Consider the following 21,338-nt stretch of genomic DNA (forward strand, 5'->3'; position numbering starts at 1 on the left):
GGTTGAGGGTGAGGAGAGAAAGGGAGAGTGAAGAGAGGAGTTAAAGGTGAGTTTTGTCAGGATTATCTCTTTGCTGAAGGATAATCCAAATACGCTAGAAATGGAGGAAGGTGTGCATAAGTAGAAGTGACTGAAAGGTCATCATCACACAGCAAACTGTACCGGATTACAACAGAGATTCATTCCTTGTGTAGAAAGAGAATTTTGAAGATATTGACTTAATTCATCCTAATCTGTGCACAGCCATGCCTGGGAGGGTTGGTTCTCACAAAGTTTGTTCCTTCACTGTCTTTCATTTCCAGTTACCGGTGTGTTGGTCCAGGTACTGATCAGGGTCAGGAGTAAGATCTGTGTTCATATAATGAAATTACTTAGAGCTCCTTGCTGTAATTATGTGTGTTTATGTGGATGTTCACACTCTTTCAGTTTGCTCCACCACGGTGAGTCAGACACTCAAAGGGATATTTTAGATTTCTTGAAGTGGGTTCTGTGGAATGGATACAAACAATACCTTCATGTTCACACGCCTTCATAGGACACAGCCCCCCCAAGGCTCTTCACAACACAATCAGTCATTCCTCCATTCACACACACATTCACACGCTGGTGGAGACGAGCTACGATGTAGCCACAGCTGCCCTGGGGCGCACTGACAGAGGCGAGGCTGCTGAACAGTGGTGCCACCGGTCCCTCCGACCACCACCAGCAGACAAGGGGGGCTAAGTGTCTTGCCTAAGGTCACAACAACAGCATTCTATGGTCAGAGCCGGGATCGAACTTGCCACCTTCTGATTACTGGACAACCTGCTCTGCAGAGGTGTGTACTCGAGTCATGACTTGGACTCGAGTCCGACTCGAGTCATTATTTTAATGACTTCTGACTTGATAAAATCTATAAAGACTTACGACTTCACTCAGACTTGAACGCCAATGACTTACGACTTGATTCGACTTGCATCTGTTGACTTGATGATGACTTGAGCATGTTTGATATTTTAGCACAAAAGTGGCACGACATGGGCAAAAATCATGAATCATTCTTTGTTCTGTGTTTGATCTTGTTCTGCTAAATGCAGCAGCTCTTTGTTTAGAAACAGTTTCAGTTGCGCTTTCTGCTTGTTTGAGCAAATAAGTGAAGCTTTAAGAATCTTTATTTCTGGAATTTATTTATCATCATCGTCATTAAATAGAAGTTTGACAGATGACTTGATTATGACTTGAAAATTCAAAGTTAAGGAGTTGGACTTCCACATCATTGACTTTGGACTCGACTTGGACTTGGTTGTCTTTGACTTGGACTTGACTGGAAAGACTTGTGACTTACTTGTGACTAGCAAAGCAGTGACTTGGTCACACCTCTGCCTCTTAAGCTACTGCTGTCCCAATTTCTGAGCCAAGTCTCTCCTGTTGACAGTCTCAAGGAAGTGCCCGATTACCGTAACTGCTCTAAGATTATTTGATCAGAAATTCTTGCCATGTGTGGTGTATTAAGATAGCCTGGCCTGCCAGACCCATCCTCTGTTTAATTCTACACAGAGACCTAGTTTGGTTACTTACGGGCAGAAGCACATGATAGGCGGGACTAGCCAGCTCAAAAATAACCAATCAGAAAAAGGCGGAAATGTCAACAGTTTTGCACAATGCTGTCGTTTTTTAGCTGTAGTCAAAAATGACGTCTGGCAACATCTTTCTTTAGAAGAAAGGCTTTGAGCGCTTCTTCTTGTTGTGGTTTTAAAGACATGTCTAAGACATTTAGAACAGAGGAAAGAGCCGCAGCGAACTCTGCTTCAGACACCATCTTCATTGTTTATGAGAAAATGAACGTTATGGTGTGTGACGTACGCTGCTCAGCGCTGATTGGCTCGGTTAGAATCCTCAGGGGGTGGGGTTATTTGAATAGGAGAGTTCCCCGACCCATTGCTTTGCATAAGCAAACTGTCATGGTCTGAGTCTGCGTCTCCCTCATGTGTCTCCTTGTGTTCCTCATGTGTCCCCTGGTCTGCAGCCCCTCCAGATTATCCCTCCCAGGTCCTGTGCTCCCATTGGTCTCCCCTAGTCACCCCTCTGCAGTTTTTCTATAAGGTTCAGCTTTTCATTTTATTAGTCTCTCTTTAGTGTTTCTTTCCCCACCGGTTTTTGTAGTTTTCCTTCCCCCTTACAACATTAGTTATTTAGCTTGCTCCTCTTGTCTTTAGGTTTTTGCTCTTAGGTCACATTAGTTTCCTCCCTGATTAGTTAATTGCTTTCACTAGGTTTCTCTCCCCACGCACCTACAGCTTATCTTCCACTCATCATGCCCCAGTGTATTTAACCCTGTCTGCGTCTCTGTTTGTTGTTGGGTCATTGTTTTACGCTGCATTGGGATCTGCAGGTACAAAAGAGAAAAACCCCTTTTCCCACATAAGTAATGAAAAAGGGCACTTTTGGCGTCAGGGGTCTGACACGGAGGGTGGCTGACCAAGCGTTTGTTTTTGACGCGCTGGGAGTGAGAACGTGTTGGATCATTTGGTCATTTGCTAAGACAAGTTAGCAGCTGTAGCTAGCTGGAGCGCTTCCAGTGCAGCCTGGGGGTATGGATGGCAAAACGTCGTAGCACTTTTTGTCAAAATCACTGCATGATGTAAAATTAACAATGATGAAAAGGAATTTGCATGAAAATCTATGAAACCCTTTGAACTGCATTTGTCTTACATTCATTTATTCTGTGCTGTCTGCAAAAGGTAAGATATTAATTGTTTGTACCAGTTCTACAGAATCCCACTTCAAAATGCTCAAGTTATCCCTGAAAAGGAAAGCAAGTGAGGTATGGATAGACGTCAGTATGCACACAGCCGCAAAGCTGGTGTAAAACCATTTAAATGATGGGTGAGTTGATATTAAGGCGTAAAATGGGGAAAAGCATCTGTCAGTGGGAAACTCAGGTGGTGCGTTTCCTGTATCCGGACGTGTGGAAACGGTTGAAGATGACGACCTTTGTGACATCACATCTACTTTTGAAGTCGACTTCAAAAATGTCTCAAAGGTATTTTGGATTAAAAAAAAAGAATCTATGACTGGAATGTGAAAAATGGATGAAAGGTGACATCAGGTAAACACACTAGACCACATGTTATAATCAGAGCTTAATGGATGCTAATCATTAAAAGGCAAAGATAACAGTAGGTCACATGATGTAGCAGATACAGTGTCCAGACGGTAGTGTTACCTGTTAGAGTTTTATAATCAAGTAAATCAAACAATACAATGGCTACTCCAGACCACGTGATGACCAGAGCCCCGACCAGCAGCCAGGCCATCGGTGAACTGAAGGTCAGCACGATGTCATCAACAATTGTCTTCTGCGTGGACCGAGATGGAGGGGTCGCATCCCTGCTGGTGTGACCAGTCATCTGTGAGCAGAGGTGGAGAAAGAAAAGTAAATGAGAACAAAACGAAACCAGCATAAGGAGCCGAGTCTGGGGAAGACTGAATTATTTAGTTCAAAAACGTTGTAAAGATTTAATGATTTTTAAAAGCAGGAACAGCTTTACAAGAAAGAGTTCAAGTTACATTTTTGTAAACCTTCAACTAAAACACCCCCGGAGACAAAATCACAGCTTCTTTCACAAAGTTTGCATTTGTGTTTGAATAACTTATGTCAGCAGAGCACCAAACTGCAACAGGAAAATGTTGTCTCAAAGAGCAGGGAGAACCGGAGCCAAGAGAGGACATGCTTGGAAATGCATTATTTATTTCAAAGCTCCACATTTTTTTTTGTCTCAAGATCATGGGTTAACATTTATTTTGACCTGTAAGCAACATTTTACATAATAACCGAAAATTATATCAGAATCTCAAGTAAACAAAAGGGTTACAGGCATCAGGATCGTCTTGCTGGCAAATCAAATGTTGCATTTAGAAAGATCCATTATTGATCAGCCTATTACTGCCATAGATCACCTCTAGGCCTGCATCAATATTTCAGTCAAACAAAGCTTTGTTGAAGCCGTTCTTATTCAATAAGATAAAAAATATAGTCAGAAAATGTCAGAGTGGAACATATTTAAGTAAACTGATTCCAATACCTAAATATTACTTTTGTTTCCTGGTTATGAATCAAACCCTATTTGTTTTTATTAAAATCACCTCTGTTCCCTATCTAAGAGAGTCTTATTTCCTGATATTTGGGCATCTCGCCTCGGATTGGATAACAGCAACGTGACTCTACCCGTGACTTGCATTATTGATGTTTTACCTCCACATATAACTCAAGCCTGGAGGAGATTCTGCCATGTGGCAAAGTTGCTAATGCTAACAGTTAGCTTTTATCACCTGAGAGGTTATCTGCTGTTTCTGGGAGGCTAAAACAACAACAGCCACATTAATTCAGGTTAAAATCAGAAATAAGATTTATAAAATAGCTTTGCAGTGATTCACACATTTAAAAGGTGTGGTTGACTGAAAAAAAAACATTTTTTTGTAATGATTATTTTAATAGATCATTCTGAGTTTTTCATGCAGGCCGAACATGAAAATAGTCTCCTACCTCTATCTCCTGCATTAGATTCTGACAGGAAGTAGATGGTGAAACTCTAGGATTGAAAAGTCCGAAATATCTACGACCCTAGCATATCTGGACACACCTATCTGATGGGAAGGCTGTTGTTTCAATGTCCTGTAATCAGCAGCGGATATCCCGGTTAGTTTAAGCTAACCGTTAGCATCAGCAACTTCACCTCACTGCAGAATCCCGAGGCTTGTGTTATTTGTGGAGATAAAACATCCTCAAAGTCAGTGGTAGAGTCGCGTTGCTGTTATCCAATCTGAGGCGAAATGTCCAAATATCAGGAAATAAGACTCCAAGTCCTGCCGTCTGATGCTCAGCTGTGAAGTTGCAGACTTGGACCTGCTGAGCCAGGGGATGTGGGATTTGTTGTGCCCTGAGTACCGCCTGCAATCCTTTAAGACGCTGTAGATTATGAAAGAAACCTCTCGAGCTGTCCTCCTCTTTGAAATCCATGTGGAATTCTTATCCACGCAAATTCCCGGTACCTCTGCTTTTTAGCTAAAGAGCTGCTCTCAAAGAAAAAGTTGGCATCCAGTTTGTGAATTTTCCCGTTTAAAAATGTTGAGACGTCTTAACATTAACAAAACGTCAGAAACGAAAAGACAGTTCCGATGTCACATTAAACCGCTTCTCTAAGCGTTGGCGGCGTTGGAGTGTTTTTAGGGTGTTTTGGTGTTTTGTTCCTGCTACGCTCAGCATAAAACGCTGTCAGTCTGTTTCTATGGAAACAGGGTGTGAATGGAGGAGGCGGGTGAAGAGAAGTTAAACATCAAGAAGTAGAATAACTGTATTGTTCATTTGGAGTAGAACGCCTCAAAAGATGTCGCCATTTCACTGTGGTGACCTTTATTGTTCTTACGATTTTTTCAACACATTATCATGAGAAAATTTCCATTAAAACAACACGATGCCACCATTATGAAAGTTTCTCATTGAAACAAGATTCATATCTCGTCATAATGACAACAGTACGAGATAACGCTCCTTTATTTTTTTCCCCTCTCGCTGACGGAAATACGCAAAAAAACAAATGCATAGGAACACTTTTGATAAATCTTGTTATGGAAACGGTATTTGCATCTTTTACCCAGTCCATAATAATAACGTTAATGATCAATGAAAGACAAAATATTGGCCAATTGTTCTCCGTAAACTCCCATCTGAAACCAGCCTTGTCGAACTTGAGTGTGTGCTAACAGAAACACCAACCGTATGATTAAAAGCCAACATGCGGGAGGTGTTTATTTACGCAGATGCTGGTGACTCGTTCGAATATGTTGTTTATTCATGTGAGAGATGCGAGGAGGTGATGAGCAGGAGGACGAAGAGTGGGAGGGAATAATGAGACGAGAGCAGATAGAGGAGATTACACAGACTTCTCCAAAGAAAACTTATCATGGTGAGGTGGAAGGGCTGAGCTTCAGTGATGTGATTAGGAGTTTTTCCCGTTTGTGTGTATTTTATAAACCGCTTGGGTTCATTTAGTTTTCTGACTCTCACTGAAACATCTACAAAGGCAAAGAAATAATTTGAGTGTGTTTCTGTGAACGTTCAGTGGAACATTTTATTAAAATGGTTTTATTTAGAGAAGTTGGAAATGACTCGTTTTTTCCCAGCTAAGTGAATTATAAATTAAGTTTGGTGCTTGAAACAATGATCAAAACAAGACAACAAAATTGGATAACAGTCTTGGACAATAGTGATAATTTAATAATTATGTTTCGTTTTATTATGCTAAGAAAATCAGCCCTGCCACCCTGAATACTTAGCCCGGCCACCGGAGGGCAGAAGACGTGAGCAGGATTTTATTTAGTAGGTTTGTGAGGAAACTACTAATCCTGCAAAAGAGCAAAGAGGAAACTCTGCCTGCCAAAGTGGAACCAATGTGGGAGCAAGATTGCAGTAACCCCCTCATCCACCAGGGGCTGGCACCAGAAAGGAGCAAGTTCCCAGTGACTCTCATGTAAAAAATGCAACTTTACAGCAGAAATGAACACGTTAACAGCCTGGTTCAAAAACATTTTAGGGTGTATAGACCAAGTTTACTGTCATGGCAGCTCTGAGGAGGTGAATGTTTTGAAACTCATCCATTTAGATCAGGAGTGCCCAATCCTGGTCATGGAGGGCCCATATCCAGCAGGTTTTGTGTTTTTTCACTCAGCACACTTGTTTGAGTGGTTGAATCACCTGTGCAGCAGCTCATTAAGCTCTGCAGAAGTCTGCTAGGCCTAGTCCACACGTAGCAGAGTTTTTTTTAAAAACGAATATCCGCCCCTCCAAAAACTTGCATCCACACCACCTCGTTTAAAAAAAACTGTCCACACGTACCCGGATAAATACGTTGTTAAGGACATGCCAGACCTGTAGGCGGCAGTACTTCCCCCGTTCTTAACCTCATCCTTCGTCTGTGGTCTTCCGCAAGGAGCAGTAATTCCACTTGCAAAAACAAACAAGCAGAAAGCGCTTGGACAATTGATAAAGCGAGCGCAGCTCTGAGGGCATCCATGCTGTCGGCTAGTGTAAACACAGGTCGCACACGTGATGTCAGCATTTTTTAGTCGCGGAAAGTGACGTTGCGGACCTTAAAACTCCGGTTTTGTCCGTCCACACGCAGACACCCAAAACGGAGAAAACGCAGATCTTCACTTTGGCCGGAGTTTTTAAAAAACTCCGTTTTTGTGTGAAAAAACTCAGTTTTTGTGTGGATGACAGGCCAAAACGTAGAAAAATATCTACGTTTTGGCAGATCCCCGGCTACGTGTGGACAGGGCCCTAGTCACCTGTTGATTGAAATCAGGCGTCAGGTTCACTTTCGGCAGGGTTAAAACTAAAAACATACCGGCCCTCCGGGACCAGGATTGGGCACCCCTGATTTAGATGTGATTACAGCTTGAAACTATGAACTACTGGTGGATGCACTAACAGACAAGGGTGTTAGCTCAACTTGTCTTTTTAATCGTATACTTTTTGATGTAGACAGAAAACAGCAATGGATAGCAGCTGGCAGCCCTCAATGTGTTTGCAGATTAGCAAAAAATTTTCACTGGTACTGTTCATATGTTTCATGAGCAAGCCTACCCATTAAACTGAATTGCTAGATACTAATAATATTGTTCAAATGTCAGACTATGTGGGTGAAAATTGCCCTTTTTTAGCATGATGAGATTCTCCTTTGTGGTATATCCTGTTCCTTTGGTGTGAGAGCATCACCTGGTCCCACTGATCCAGCCAGTGACAAAATATTGGGAAGGATCTGAGTATGTAGATTAATAAATCAGCTCCAGGGTAAAGTGAAATGCTTTTTGTCCCACAAAACGGTGCAGAGTGACTTCTGGCAAAGTCTGCAACTTGATCAAATCAGTGAATAGAGCAGAAGTTAAAAGCTAAAGGTTGGTTTCCAAGCTAGCTAACTTTTGTAAATGCCTTTCTATGAGCTCCATTTGCACATGTTACTTCTTCCAACAAGGGAACTGAGGTTGAACTAGTAAAACATTTCCATTGCCACATTTGCCCTTCAATCATTATTCCCGTAACTCGCAGTTGACATCCCCCGTGGCGAAAACGTGATCAGGTGATGTGAGTGCAAAGGGTTGGGAGATAACTGAAGTAACAAACTACTTGGAAACTCTGTGCTGCTCCTCCAGCATATGACAATTAGCAAAGCTCTTTGGCTGTATGCATGCCTCTCTGCACACAATCACCCAGCCATGCTCACCTGTGCTCACAACAACACACACAACAATCAAAGGCCCCCTACAGCCACAGCTCATTCAAAAGCTTCACGTAGACCACAGTCAAGGCACTTGAATTCTCCTGAACCTGACAAGAACAACAAATTCAGGATCCAGGAATTTCAGGACAATGTCTGGAGGAAAAGTCCTAAAAACTGGCAACACAGCACTCTTACTAGATGGAATTCCTTCCATCCATCCACTCACACATCTAGACATCTATCTGTTGTTCAGTGTAGAGTACACATCACTCAGGATGTTTGCCTCCAACATTAAGAACTGACATGTTTTGATTCTGTAGCTTTTGTCAGTCTGACTTTTCTGTAGCTGTATTCAGTTAGCAAACTGCAAAACCTTTTTAACATAATTCTACACACACACACACACACACACACACACACACACACACACACACACACACACACACACACACACACGCATGCATGCAGAAACGCTGTGCATTTCTCTATGCAACTAACTCCAGGAGGCGTACTGATTAGCTAAACAGCAGCTGACGTGTGTTTTTGATGCAGAGGCACGGAGCCTGTGCACAAGATTTACAGCTGACTGTTGATGACGAGAAGCCTTGCTAAGAATTTGCCAAACCAACTTATTGATCAGCGTTGGGTAAAAGAGCTACAATCCTCCAACAATGGAAGGATAGAGTGGAGTCAACAAGTTCTCCACAGTGTGAGACCAAAGTTTGGAGCATTCGTCTATTCTCCACTCAGACACAGACAACCGAGCCCACCTGTTATTGTGTGAGCTAATCTTCATACACTCATGAACACCAACTGTTGCAGCCTCCTTCACGCTGGAGGAACGAGCAGAATTAGAACAACGTGCGGGCTGACTACTCTCTGGCATTTAAGGGTGAATGAAAGTCATCAACAGCTTGGTTAAAGCTGTGACTCGTTGAATGATTGACACAGAATGTAAACTAACTTCTGTTCACTTGAAAACCTTCTCTATGTCAACCTCCGAAGTTCCTCTTAGAACATTTGCTGCAACCACCACGATATGCAACTAGCCATCACAGCCCACATCACAGTCATGGCCCCCGCTCTCCAGCATCATCCCTTTTTCAGGGTAAAGCCTGATTTATACTTCTCCATGAGCTCCGCAATGGAGAAATGCACACGGAGAGTCTGAAAGGTTTTTACATTCAAACTTTTGTTCAGGCGGAGTGTTGCTAAGCAATTCCCCACCAGGAAAACAGAGGGCGTAGTGCTGTTCTGTGGTATCCTGCCCCCATAAACCTCATGCATCCCGTCTACGATAGTGTATTTACTAATGTGTTTACATATTTTGGAGACTTTGTAACACGGACACATTTGTCCTTCATTTTCATCCACCTCTTCACGCGGTCGCCACCTCTAAACCCACATTTCCCATCATCTGTCCATGTTTGCTCCGTACATTGTATTCCTTCACTTACGGGTGAATTTTTTTTTATTATTTTCAGACTTTTTCCGTGATGCATTTTTTCAATCTGTCTGCTGCTAAATATTAGTTTACTTTTGAACGGAGCTACAGCTGTCACGGTCTGAGGTATTTCCCTGCTGTCACTCCCTGTCTTTTGAGTTTCCCTCTGCAGGTGGGCGTGTCTGGAGGTGACCAAGCTGCAGCAGATCTGCTCATCAGCTGGCCAGGGGTATTTAAGCAGCTGGGAGACTCCTACACTTCGCTGGATGATTACTCTACCTGGGTACCTTCTAACAGCCGCTAGTTTATCTTGTTCAAGCTCTTTAAGCCTTTTGAGAATTAGATTGTGTTTTTGGATTTTTAAGAATTTAATGAGTTTTGGATTTTTGCCCTTTGACCTCCTGCTCTTGTTCCCAGACAAACCTACACACTCTCATCTTGGACTGGCAGAACTCTGGAGTCCACACCACCTGGATCTCCAACCCCGCACGTCTCTCAGCCTCTCCCCTGGCCAGAACCACCTCCAGCTGCCCACCTAAACTTCCTGGACCTCCATAAACTCAGCTCCCTCCACGTCTCACTTCTGGATCTCAGTCCCTGCAAGCCACTCAACTTAGACCGGACCACTCCTCCCTCAAACCAGTTCCCTCCTCTCCAGACCGTAAGTCCTCCGCACAAGTCTGACTTCCCGTTCCTTCCGCAAACTGGTTCTAACTCCGATCTGTCCACAGTTTTCCTGCACCAGCCTCCCTGTGCAAGAACTCAGCTTCGTTTACGCTGCTCCCTTGGTTTCCCTTCAATAAATCCTTATTTAAACCTTTTAAACCGTCTCCGATCTGATTCTGTATGTCGTGGGTTAGATCACTTCACCACAACATGACAGAATCATCCAGCCATTCCTCTAACCTCAGTACAGAATCAGTTCCCTCTGTCGTTTCCGCCACCCTAGCTCAGCAGTGATTCACTCCAAGCTCTGTCTGATCAACTCTCCCACACTAACCACACCTTGTTTGAAGTAGGAACGATGGTAAAGGAATTAAGCCACAGACTCACTTCCCCGGAGCAAGCTTCATCCCCCGCTCAGAGTCTGCCCGGACCCGTTCTTCCTGCACCATCCAGTCTGCCCAGCTTCCGGGTCGCTACCTCTCCTCCACCGGAGACGTTTGACGGCAACCGGGAGGTTTGTCGAGGTTTTCTCCTCCAATGCCAGCTGGCTTTCCAGCGATCTCCGGAGTCTTTTTACACCGATGAAATTAAGATCTCCTACATCATCGGTCTTCTGCGAGGTAAGGCACTCCGGTGGGCGGAGGCAAAAAGCCAGAACCCGCACTTCCTTAAGAGTCCGTTGGATGAGTTTCTGGCGGATTTTAAAATGACTTTTGACAAACCTGAGTCAGCGGCTGAAGTGGCCAGACAGATTTGGAGCTTACGTCAAGGGAAGCTCTCAATCGCGGATTTTGCCATAGAGTTTCGGACCCTAGCCGCCACTTCCACTCTCGATGAAGCCTCACTTAAGGGGGCGTTCACCCAGGCTCTTAACGAGCAGCTTCAGGATCAACTCGCTTTCTGCCAGGAACCACCTGATCTCGAGAGCCTCATCGCACTTTGCAGTAGGATGGAGAAAAGACATAAGGCACGCCAAAGAGGTAACAACTTCCCCTTACCTTCTCGTCTTAACTGCCCGCAAAATATGTATCCAGCAGCTCCAGCTCCGCCCCCCAGTGAGCCCATGCAGATTGGTCGAGCTAAATTAACCCAAGAGGAGAGAAACAAGCGCATGAGTTCAGGGGCGTGTTTGTATTGTGGCATGTCTGGGCATTTTGTGGCCAACTGCCCCAAGCAGTTAAACTCCAGGTCCCATCAGTAGCCCCGAGAGTACTGGTGGGAGGTTATCGGTCAGATTCAAACTCTCGGTGTTTGCTGGAATGTTCTCTGTCACATAATCACATTACTCTTCCCTCTCTCGCATTAGTTGACTCTGGCTGTGAATTAAATCTTCTTGACCAACAGCTAGTGGAGCAACTCCTGGTTACCACTTTCCCTCTACAAACACCGTACAGTGTATCCTCTCTGGACGGAGGCTCCCTCACCTCTATCACTCACAAGACTGCACCCATTCGCCTTATGACGTCAGGTAACCACAGTGAAGAACTCACCTTTTTTGTATTTCCTTCCCCTCAGTCTCCTGTGGTCCTGGGTCTTCCCTGGCTTAAGAACCATAACCCCCGTATTAACTGGGTCACAAACCAAGTGGAGATGTGGAGCAATAACTGTCATTTAACCTGTTTGGGACCAGCCCGTTCTAGTTCCGAGCCTCGAGCCCTGAAGACCACACCACCCGACCTCACCGGGGTTCCGCCTGAATATCACGACCTCCAGCAGGTATTTTCTAAACACAAAGCATCCTCATTACCACCTCACCGCCCTTACGATTGTGCTATAGATCTTCTCCCTGCAGCACCTCTTCCCTCTAGCCGTCTCTACAGCATCTCCAAGCCTGAACGTGAAAGTATGGAAAAGTACATCTCCGAGTCCCTGGCATCCGGCATAATTCGGCCTTCCACCTCTCCTCTGGGTGCTGGCTTCTTCTTTGTCTCCAAGAAGGACGGCACCCTGAGGCCTTGCATCGACTACCGTGGTTTAAACCAGATCACAGTGAGAAATAAGTATCCATTACCCTTACTGTCATCCACTTTTGAACCCATACAAGATGCGACCATATTCACTAAGCTGGATCTTAGAAATGCTTACCATCTGGTTCGCATCAGAGAGGGAGATGAGTGGAAGACAGCTTTCAAAACACCAATAGGACATTTTGAGTATTTAGTCATGCCTTTTGGCCTCACGAACGCACCAGCCGTTTTTCAGAACCTGGTTAACACTGTTTTGAGTGACTACCTGAACAAGTTTGTCACAGTATATCTGGACGACATTTTGATTTTTTCGAGGACCCCCGAGGAACACACTGGTCATGTCCGAGCCGTTCTCCAAAGCCTACTCGAATCGGCTCTACGTTAAGGCGGAGAAATGCGAGCTTCATGCCCCATCTGTTAAGTTTCTGGGTTTCGTACTGGAGAGTTGAAGGCTGGGACCTGACCCCGAAAAGGTGCAGGCAGTTAAGGACTGGCCCACTCCTTCCACACGCAAACAGCTACAGAGATTTTTGGGTTTCGCAAATTTCTATCGTCGGTTTATTAAAGGGTACAGCCAGATAGCCGCCACTTTAACACAACTAACCTCAGTAAAGAGGCCTTTCATTTGGGATGCTGAAGCCTCCAGGAGTTTCTGTGACTTAAAGGAGAGGTTCATTCAGGCCCCTATTCTCACCCGTCCAGACCCTGCAAAACGGTTTACACTTGAGGTCGACGCCTCGGACACTGGAGTCGGGGCTGTGCTTTCTCAAACCTCCCCCACAGATCACCGCCTCCATCCCTGCGCCTTCTTCTCACGGCGCCTCTCTCCTGCCGAGAGAAATTACGATGTGGGAGATCGTGAGCTCCTAGCTGTGAAACTCGCCTTGGAGGAGTGGAGGCACTGGCTGGAGGGAGCTGAGCACCCCATTGTGATATGGACGGATCATAAAAATCTCTCCTACCTCAAAGAAGCAAAGAGACTCAACCCACGTCAATCCAGGTGGGCCCTGTTCTTCTCACGTTTTCACTTTATCATTTCCTACAGACCAGGCAACAAGAACATCAAGCCCGACGCTCTCTCACGACAGTTCTCGGTGAATTCGGATCCCGAGCCCACTACCATCATACCACCGGATTGTGTCCTGGGAGCCGTTACCTGGGAGATACGGGATCAGGTGCTCGAGGCTCAAAAGAACTACCCCTGTCCCAATCAGGTACCCAACCGCACCCTGTTTGTTCCTCCTTCCGTCAGGCATAAGGTGATTAACTGGGCCCACACCGCCAAGTTTTCTGTCCACCCTGGTATCAGTCGTACCGTAGCCTTAATCCGGAGGTCTTTCTGGTAGCCAACAATGTTTAAAGACGTCAAGGAGTACGTTTCCGCCTGCCAAACCTGTGCCTGCAACAAGGGGAGTAACCAACCCCCTTTTGGACTATTACATCCGCTACCCATTCCCTCCAGGCCCTGGTCCCATATTGCACTAGACTTTGTCACCGGTCTTCCCCCTTCTCGAGGCTTTACGGTTATTTTGACCATTATCGACCGTTTCTCCAAGGCTTGTCACCTAGTGCCGCTAAAGGCTCTACCTTCTGCCGCTGACACTGCCACTCTGCTTGTTAAGCATGCTTTTAGGCTCCATGGCATCCCTGCGGAGATACTTTCAGACCGCGGTCCTCAGTTTATCTCAAGGGTGTGGAGGGACTTCGCCACCTGCTTAGGAGCTAAGGTGGCGCTAACATCTGGTTTTCATCCGCAGTCAAATGGCCAATGCGAGAGACTAAATCAGGAGGTAGAAGCCATGCTCCGTTGTCTGTGTTCTTCTAGCCCTTCCAGTTGGAGTTCCCACCTTCCTTGGATCGAGTACGCCCATAACGCCCATGTCTCCTCCGCCACTGGACTATCCCCCTTCGAGGCCTCGACAGGTATTCAACCCAGTTTGATCCCTTCTGAATTTCCCACCACAGTTTCCTCCGTTCCTCAGTTCCTGAAGGGGGCCCGACGGGTTTGGGCGGCCACGCAACAGGCCCTACAGAGGACTGCAGAACGCAACCGGCGTCTGGCCGACCGGCTCCAGCTTCCTGCCCCAGACTATGCGCCTGGACAGCGCGTCTGGCTCTCCACCAGGGACATCAGATTAAAGGACCACTGCAAAAAACTTTCCCCCACATTCATCGGTCCCTACACGATTTCTGCTGTCGTCAACCCGTCCTCCGTCCGCTTGGATCTGCCGTCCCACATGAAGATCCACCCCGTTTTTCATGTCTCCCTCCTTAAGCCTGTCATCTCCAGTTCCCTGTGCCCTCCTGTCGACCCTCCGCCTCCTGTGCGTCTCGCTGACGGGGGCCTCGGTTACCGTGTCCAGCGCCTTCTGGATGTGCGACCTTGTGGCGGAGGTTTCCAGTACCTGGTCGAGTGGGAGGGTTATGGCCCGGAACATCGGCAGTGGGTCCCGAGGTCATGGATCGATGACCCCTCTCTCATCCGGGATTTCGAGTTGGCCCGCTCCTCCTCCTCCTCCTCCTCTGCTCGGCCGCCGGGTGGCGTCCCTTGAGGGGGGGGGGGGTACTGTCACGGTCTGAGGTATTTCCCTGCTGTCACTCCCTGTCTTTTGAGTTTCCCTCTGCAGGTGGGCGTGTCTGGAGGTGACCAAGCTGCAGCAGATCTGCTCATCAGCTGGCCAGGGGTATTTAAGCAGCTGGGAGACTCCTACACTTCGCTGGATGATTACTCTACCTGGGTACCTTCTAACAGCCGCTAGTTTATCTTGTTCAAGCTCTTTAAGCCTTTTGAGAATTAGATTGTGTTTTTGGATTTTTAAGAATTTAATGAGTTTTGGATTTTTGCCCTTTGACCTCCTGCTCTTGTTCCCAGACAAACCTACACACTCTCATCTTGGACTGGCAGAACTCTGGAGTCCACACCACCTGGATCTCCAACCCCGCACGTCTCTCAGCCTCTCCCCTGGCCAGAACCACCTCCAGCTGCCCACCTAAACTTCCTGGACCTCCATAAACTCGGCTCCCTCCACGTCTCACTTCTGGATCTCAGTCCCTGCAAGCCACTCAACTTAGACCGGACCACTCCTCCCTCAAACCAGTTCCTTCCTCTCCAGACCGTAAGTCCTCCGCACAAGTCTGACTTCCCGTTCCTTCCGCAAACTGGTTCTAACTCCGATCTGTCCACAGTTTTCCTGCACCAGCCTCCCTGTGCAAGAACTCAGCTTCGTTTACGCTGCTCCTTTGGTTTCCCTTCAATAAATCCTTATTTAAACCTTTTAAACCGTCTCCGATCTGATTCCGTATGTCGTGGGTTAGATCACTTCACCACAACATGACAACAGCGGTGCTGGTGATGAATACACAGGAAATGGCGTCCTGACCAATCACAAGCTTGCATTCTACGTAACTTTTGATGGATGTTTAAAATTTTGGGTGCGTCTCCTTCACCCTCTGTGAGCCCATTGGAGAGCCCTTGCGCCGACGCATAATGGCGTTGCGTGTCTTTGCCCCGACGCAGATGGGGAAGTATAAATCAGACTTAAAGAGCAAGTCACCCCATACCAGAGTCTTAATCCACTCCCACTTCCTGTTTGGAAAATGCTAAAATTGCTGTTGCCTGGCAGACTGAGAGGGCAAGCTAAGACATACACACACAGGGTCAAAACAGCATTGTGACATCATATGGCACCAAGTGACATCATATGGTACCTCTTAGCCAATAGCGATAGCAGATTTAAATTCAAATGCAGTGCTGAGTTTTTGCCTGAAGAGGGTGCAAACGCTGACCGTTTTAGACAGAAAATGTAAATTTTAACTAAGATGCACTAAAGTGCCAAATTATTGGCTACACTTGTCTTCAGCACGATTAGACACTCATTTATATAGTTTATCAGGAAAAACAAGTTGATTTGGGTTGACTTGCTCTTTAAACTGAGCAGGTGAGACACCATCATACTGTCTAAATCAACCACCACTTTTTCTGGGTTCTGATCAGTGTCGACCGAGGTGAGCTGCAGACGTTTGGGATCTATTCGGTGGTTTAACCCCCTCAATCAAACCCTTTAATGCTGAGTGTCAAGCGGGGAGGCCTTGGGTCCAGTTTTGGTCTTTGATACGAGCTGACTGTGGATTTGAACCCACAATCTCCCAGCCTCAGGCCACTGAACAGGTCAATCAACATATTTACATGGATGCTCATTGCTGACTTGTTGATTAATGTGCAGTGTCCTATTTCTAATTAAAATCAATCAATCATCCGATCGATCAACCAATCCAAAAAATTGAACAATCAATTCAACTAGTAATAAAGCGATGCTCAAAACCTCAGAGCTTTACCTTGATATGAAGTCGTTTTGCTTCTTTCTCCATCAACAAATCAAATACTAACTACCCCTGCTACAAATGATCATCGTCTTGGCACAAGAGCCTGCTATAATAAACACAGAGGAGTGTAAACACAGCCAAATTATTTCCATCAGACAAAATGATGTTGGCTGTAAACACATTATGCTCTACTTATGCTCACAAACAATGAAAGCAGTGGTTATCATTTTAAATTTTTTTTTTTAGAAATTTTTGTTTTACATGTACTTCACAAAGTACCCTAATGGCGCAAAGCAGAAAAAAGAAAATAAAAGTGAGAGAGGAGAGGGTGTGATTGATCATTTTAACATCAAAGTAAATATTTGAAAGGTTTTTGTTGCCAATACAGAGCTCGGTCCCTTTTGGATACTGAGACATGTCTCAAAAGGCTGAAGAAGCTTTAAAGGAAGTGTTGCAAACCAGCCACTTTGAACTCCTCGGCCTTTAGAAGTTGTTTTAGAAATTTATAAGCCAAGAAAGTCCATCGTTCTTAAAAGACTATGAAGAACATAAGGCTGCATTTTGGGTCTGAAAAGAGGCGTGTTTTATTTATTTATTGGGGTATTTTTTCAGTGTTTTAATTGTCATTTGTTCCAAAGCACATGTTTGCAGTGGGCGTGAGGTGTTTAAGACAAATCTGTGCCCTCCACAGCTGCAGACAGATTTTTGATATGTCAACGATGGTCAGTCTTGCCTTAGAAGCTCCACAGCAGAGGCCTCCAGTCCTGGGGTTTCATTTATCAAGCTTGCTTACGCATAAAACTGGGTCGGAAAGCTGCGTAAGCAACTTTCCACACAAACTTTGGGTACCAACCCTGGATTCTAGCCTCAGTTCCTGTCTGCCTGAAGTGTGCCATACTTCCAACGTCGCTCGGTTCCTCTGGCCTCCCGCTCTCCACCGCTCGCCTGTCCTGGATCGTACACTTCTACCTGCTACCCCTCTCCACCAGACAATCTACAGCTCAGACCTGACTTGCCTCCCTCTCCTGCTCAAACCCCCGCTCCGTACCGTAAGACTCCTCCACCATTATCCTGCTGTGTTTTCCTGGTTCTCGGTTTACTGTATTCATCTCGTTATCTTTTGTTTTAGAATCGGAGTTAACCCCCCGGCCCAGTTTGGATCAGCGCCCTTCGTTCTCGTTAATTTTCTTTATAATAAAACATTTGTATTTTTACTTACCTCTCTCTCCGTGTGTGATTCTTTCATGTGGGTAAAGAGACTTCAACCCAGCATGACAATTTGAGGCTAGATCCTTTTAGTTGCCTAGGTTGTTTGTGCTGTTAGTAGCGGACTAGAATTTCTATTCCATAACTACCACATATCTAAGGATGAAAAGAATTTCAGGACTATTTATCAGTGGTGTCCACTGGGTCAAGAGTTTTTCTGCCAGTTAATCACCAAACGCTCTCCCCTTCAGGTTAGTCCTGCAGGTTAGAGTTAGGGTTAGGACTCTCAAGGCCAGAGCTGGGGAGCCCTGGATGGCTTTTCATTTTGGAGATGTTCTGCTTGTATATTTTTTCCAAAGCAACCAGCACGCACAGCTGCAGAACCCCATGAGAAAACACCTGTGCAATATGTTAGCCGAAGAAGAAAACCAGGCATGTTCCAATGTTCATGTTCTGCCAAGGCGCCTGTTCTCCGTTTGTTAGCCATTTAGCTAGCTGAGCAAGGAGGTGTCTTGTAGCCTAGCCTTGGTCAAAAATTTCCTAGAATACTACGCAGTATTTTCAAAAGGATGGCGGATCAGAGGCCAGCAGCTACTTTGGGGGGCAAATTTCAAGTTTAAAAGTAAGTTGTAGCTATCAGGTTGATATCTGAAGTGTTTTTTTTTAGATCCAAAGCAGTTGGTTAGTTAGTAGTTGCAGCTTCGGTGGCTAGTAGGTAGTAACTCGCTTACATATTTAATTTAACAAATGTGTACACAATTTTAAAGTAAAATGCTCGTTATATATTTATTTTGAAACTCATACATATAAAATATAACGTTATCTCCCGTGTCACGTAATGCAAGTCTGTTCCATTTAACCGTTTTTCTTTGACCAAGGAAGGACAGTGTCCTCGTAAACAAGGCGCTTGCCTTGCAAGACATCACCTTGCAAGGCAGGCGCCTTGACATTGAGAAACGCCCGGTATCTATTTACCTGAGATTAGGCGGTAAAAATAGACAAATTTCTATTGTTTTAACTTTCTTTTCTGTTTTTGCCAGTAACATATCTGATAAAGCTCATTACTGGTTTAGTTAACCACACCTTGCTAATCTTTAGTTTACTCACCAACAGACCTGGTTAAGCTACTAAACATCACACCTGCTTCTTTTTAAATAGCTACCACATCTGCTTTAACTCATCTCCCTTGTTCGTCTGCCTGTGCGAAAGTGGAGTCCTGCTTTTGATTGGACCTTTGTCAGATCCTTGCATCAGTTTTTCTGACCTCCCTTGGCTCAACATAAGGGACTGTGTGCCCTTGTTGCTTCTGTAAACAAAAGTTACTTTTTTCTTACATCACCTTACCCCTCTTCAGGGGCTTTTCTGCATTACCCAAAACTTCACACGACAGAAACGTCGGCTGAATCAACACCGGTGTTTTTTGTTAGTTTTTTTGTTACTGAAACAGGAAAAAACAACAACACAACAGGCGTTTCTTATTCATCTGGTGAGCAGCTTCAGCAGGAGTTTGATTTACTGCACCCCGCAGTTCAAAATTAACAAAATCTTAATTATTTAAGAAAGGGCTTAATTTTTTACCAGATAACTGTTTTTGTTTTTAAAATGAGTTCCATTTGAACAGACAAGGCTTTTACCATATCATGCAGCCATAAAAATGTAATACCTACTGTTATTTCTGCCCACACCCATCCATCTACTGAATATCATATTTTTAAAAGAAAAATAATGAGCGTTTTCCTCATACTGTATACTTCAAAGAACCCCAAAATGTTCAGATTGTATGTATTACTTGGACTGCAGCACTAATGGTCCTGCAGCTAATAAAATAAGCTCTATACCATGACTGGCACCCAGCCAGAAATAGATATATTTAAATGACAATGATAGAAACTAACTACTCGTATACAGGCCCTCGGGTTTCAGGGTTTGCATGATCACAGCAAAGTTCTGCCAGAAAGAAATGGATTTTCTTAAAAGTACCTTAGACTTTGAATTTCCTGGATCTTCACTGATAGCTTTTGGTCCTTTAATGGTCCTGGAAATGCCGTGTTACCATAGAAACACGTCCGCAGCTCCTTTGTAAAACCTGTTTTGGCCCCGCTTGATTGTGAAAAGGCAGCGCTTGAGTCTGACAAGCAACAGTTGGATCAGTGGCTCTAAAAATACACAAGAATCGTCCCTACAGGAGAAAATAAGAAATCAAATCCAGTTTCAATCCAGTTTCAGTTTCAGTTCACCACCTCTAAACAAAACGCACTAACTAAAGCCAAGAAATTAGGTTTTCTGAGATTTAAGTGTTTAAAAAGCTAGAAAGAGACAAAGAGGGAGAACCAATGGAAGGAGATCCCCCTAGCCCCCCCCCCCCCCCCCCCCCCCCCCCCCCCAACCCCCCGGCTCCCTCTGATGGTCCAAAATAGAGATGAAGAGGGAGGTTGAAAGAGGAGCGGAAAGGGGGGAGAGGACTTGTTTTAAAGAAGCCAACAAGCAAAATACAAGCAAGACAAAGAGAATAAAGTTGAAAATAAAGTTCTACAAGTCTCTTGTGCAGTGTGTCTCAAACATACAGACCTCATTAATCATCATCTAATGATGGCAGCAGCTGGGAGCAGAATAATTAATCAGTGTTTATCCCTGTGAGAGGCACATTTCTGATCTCACCTAATGTAGAGTGCATTAAGACCTTACAGCAAGAACACTTTCATTGATTTAAGTCTTGCTGAGTTTTTAAATGATTTGGCTGATAAAAAAACAAGACATTTATATTTAGTTCCATATCTCATTTCCATAATTTAGGACATCCCTTCTTTTCCTTTAAAATTAACAGCTTTAACTCTTTAAATATCCAACATTGTCCTATAATTTATCATGCAGAAGCTTGTTATACTTTAAGGAACCAGGTTGGTCGGCTAGGGGCCAATCGGAAGAGTAAATAAGTGAATAAATATAGCAAAGCCCTTGTGAGAAGCTTAAATGTTGGTGTTTGTGTGTCTATACGTGAGAGCTGTGGGAAGGAGAAACCTGACCCCCGGTCTTGCCCTGGGAGCCTGCACTGCAGAGGCTATAATTGGAGATACAGACAGCAGCTGGTGTCAACGCTGGACCGGACTGCTTTAGATGTAGGGCGCACTGAGGGGGCTGAAGGACCAAACACACAAACGTAGGCTCTCTGAAACCACACACCTAGACGAAAGAGATTAAGGTGGAATGGAATGGTTTGGGGGTGACGATCGGATTAACTTTGAGCTCTAGATCTTAAATAACTTTATCCCCCGTCCTGCACAACAAATGAGTTCCCTAGAACATCCCATTGAAATTGGTACCAAATTCTTCATCATGAACAGTAAGGACTAACAGGTTAAGACAGCTTATCCTCACCTAAAAGCAGTGTCCACAAAATAAGTCCAAAGCTCCCTGTTGTGTTGATTTGGGCGGATATTTGTTGACTCTGAAGACTGCAGCGGACAATATGACAAA

At 44.9% G+C, this 21,338-nt stretch overlaps 2 protein-coding genes across 5 annotated transcripts in view; one reads left to right on the forward strand and one right to left on the reverse strand.

Moving 5' to 3' along the window:
* Positions 1 to 20,215, reverse strand: part of LOC107378014 (triadin) — a 28,576-nt gene extending 8,361 nt beyond the window's left edge. For 2 of the 4 annotated variants that reach the window (XM_015948012.3, XM_015948011.3), the window contains exons 1-2: positions 19,845 to 20,078; positions 3,206 to 3,389 (exon numbers count right to left, since the gene is read on the reverse strand). In XM_015948012.3, the coding sequence (XP_015803498.1) occupies positions 3,206 to 3,389 (184 nt within the window). In that variant the 5' untranslated portion in view covers positions 19,845 to 20,078. Of the gene's footprint in view, positions 1 to 3,205; positions 3,390 to 19,844 lie in introns of all 4 variants that reach the window. The other 2 variants (XM_015948010.3, XM_015948009.3) reach the window with 2 other exon arrangements.
* Positions 9,298 to 10,753, forward strand: LOC139061951 (uncharacterized). Its single transcript, XM_070541903.1, has 4 exons — positions 9,298 to 9,423; positions 9,489 to 9,717; positions 9,862 to 9,985; positions 10,120 to 10,753. Exons 1-4 carry the CDS (start codon positions 9,298 to 9,300, stop codon positions 10,580 to 10,582), a joined length of 942 nt encoding a protein of 313 aa, XP_070398004.1. The 3' UTR covers positions 10,583 to 10,753.
* Positions 20,216 to 21,338: the final 1,123 nt, after the last annotated feature.

Source organism: Nothobranchius furzeri, chromosome 2, assembly GCF_043380555.1.
Source record: "Nothobranchius furzeri strain GRZ-AD chromosome 2, NfurGRZ-RIMD1, whole genome shotgun sequence".
NCBI classification, from domain to species: Eukaryota; Metazoa; Chordata; class Actinopteri; order Cyprinodontiformes; family Nothobranchiidae; genus Nothobranchius; species Nothobranchius furzeri.

Bases quoted from the DNA above. Each gene is read 5' to 3' on its own strand.
- LOC139061951 (XM_070541903.1), top strand. From the start codon at position 9,298: ATGCAACTAGCCATCACAGCCCACATCACAGTCATGGCCCCCGCTCTC. The intron at 9,424-9,488 runs GTCTGAAAGGTT...ATTCCCCACCAG, and splicing joins TGGAGAAATGCACACGGAGA to GAAAACAGAGGGCGTAGTGC. The intron at 9,718-9,861 runs GTGAATTTTTTT...CTGTCTTTTGAG, and splicing joins TTGTATTCCTTCACTTACGG to TTTCCCTCTGCAGGTGGGCG.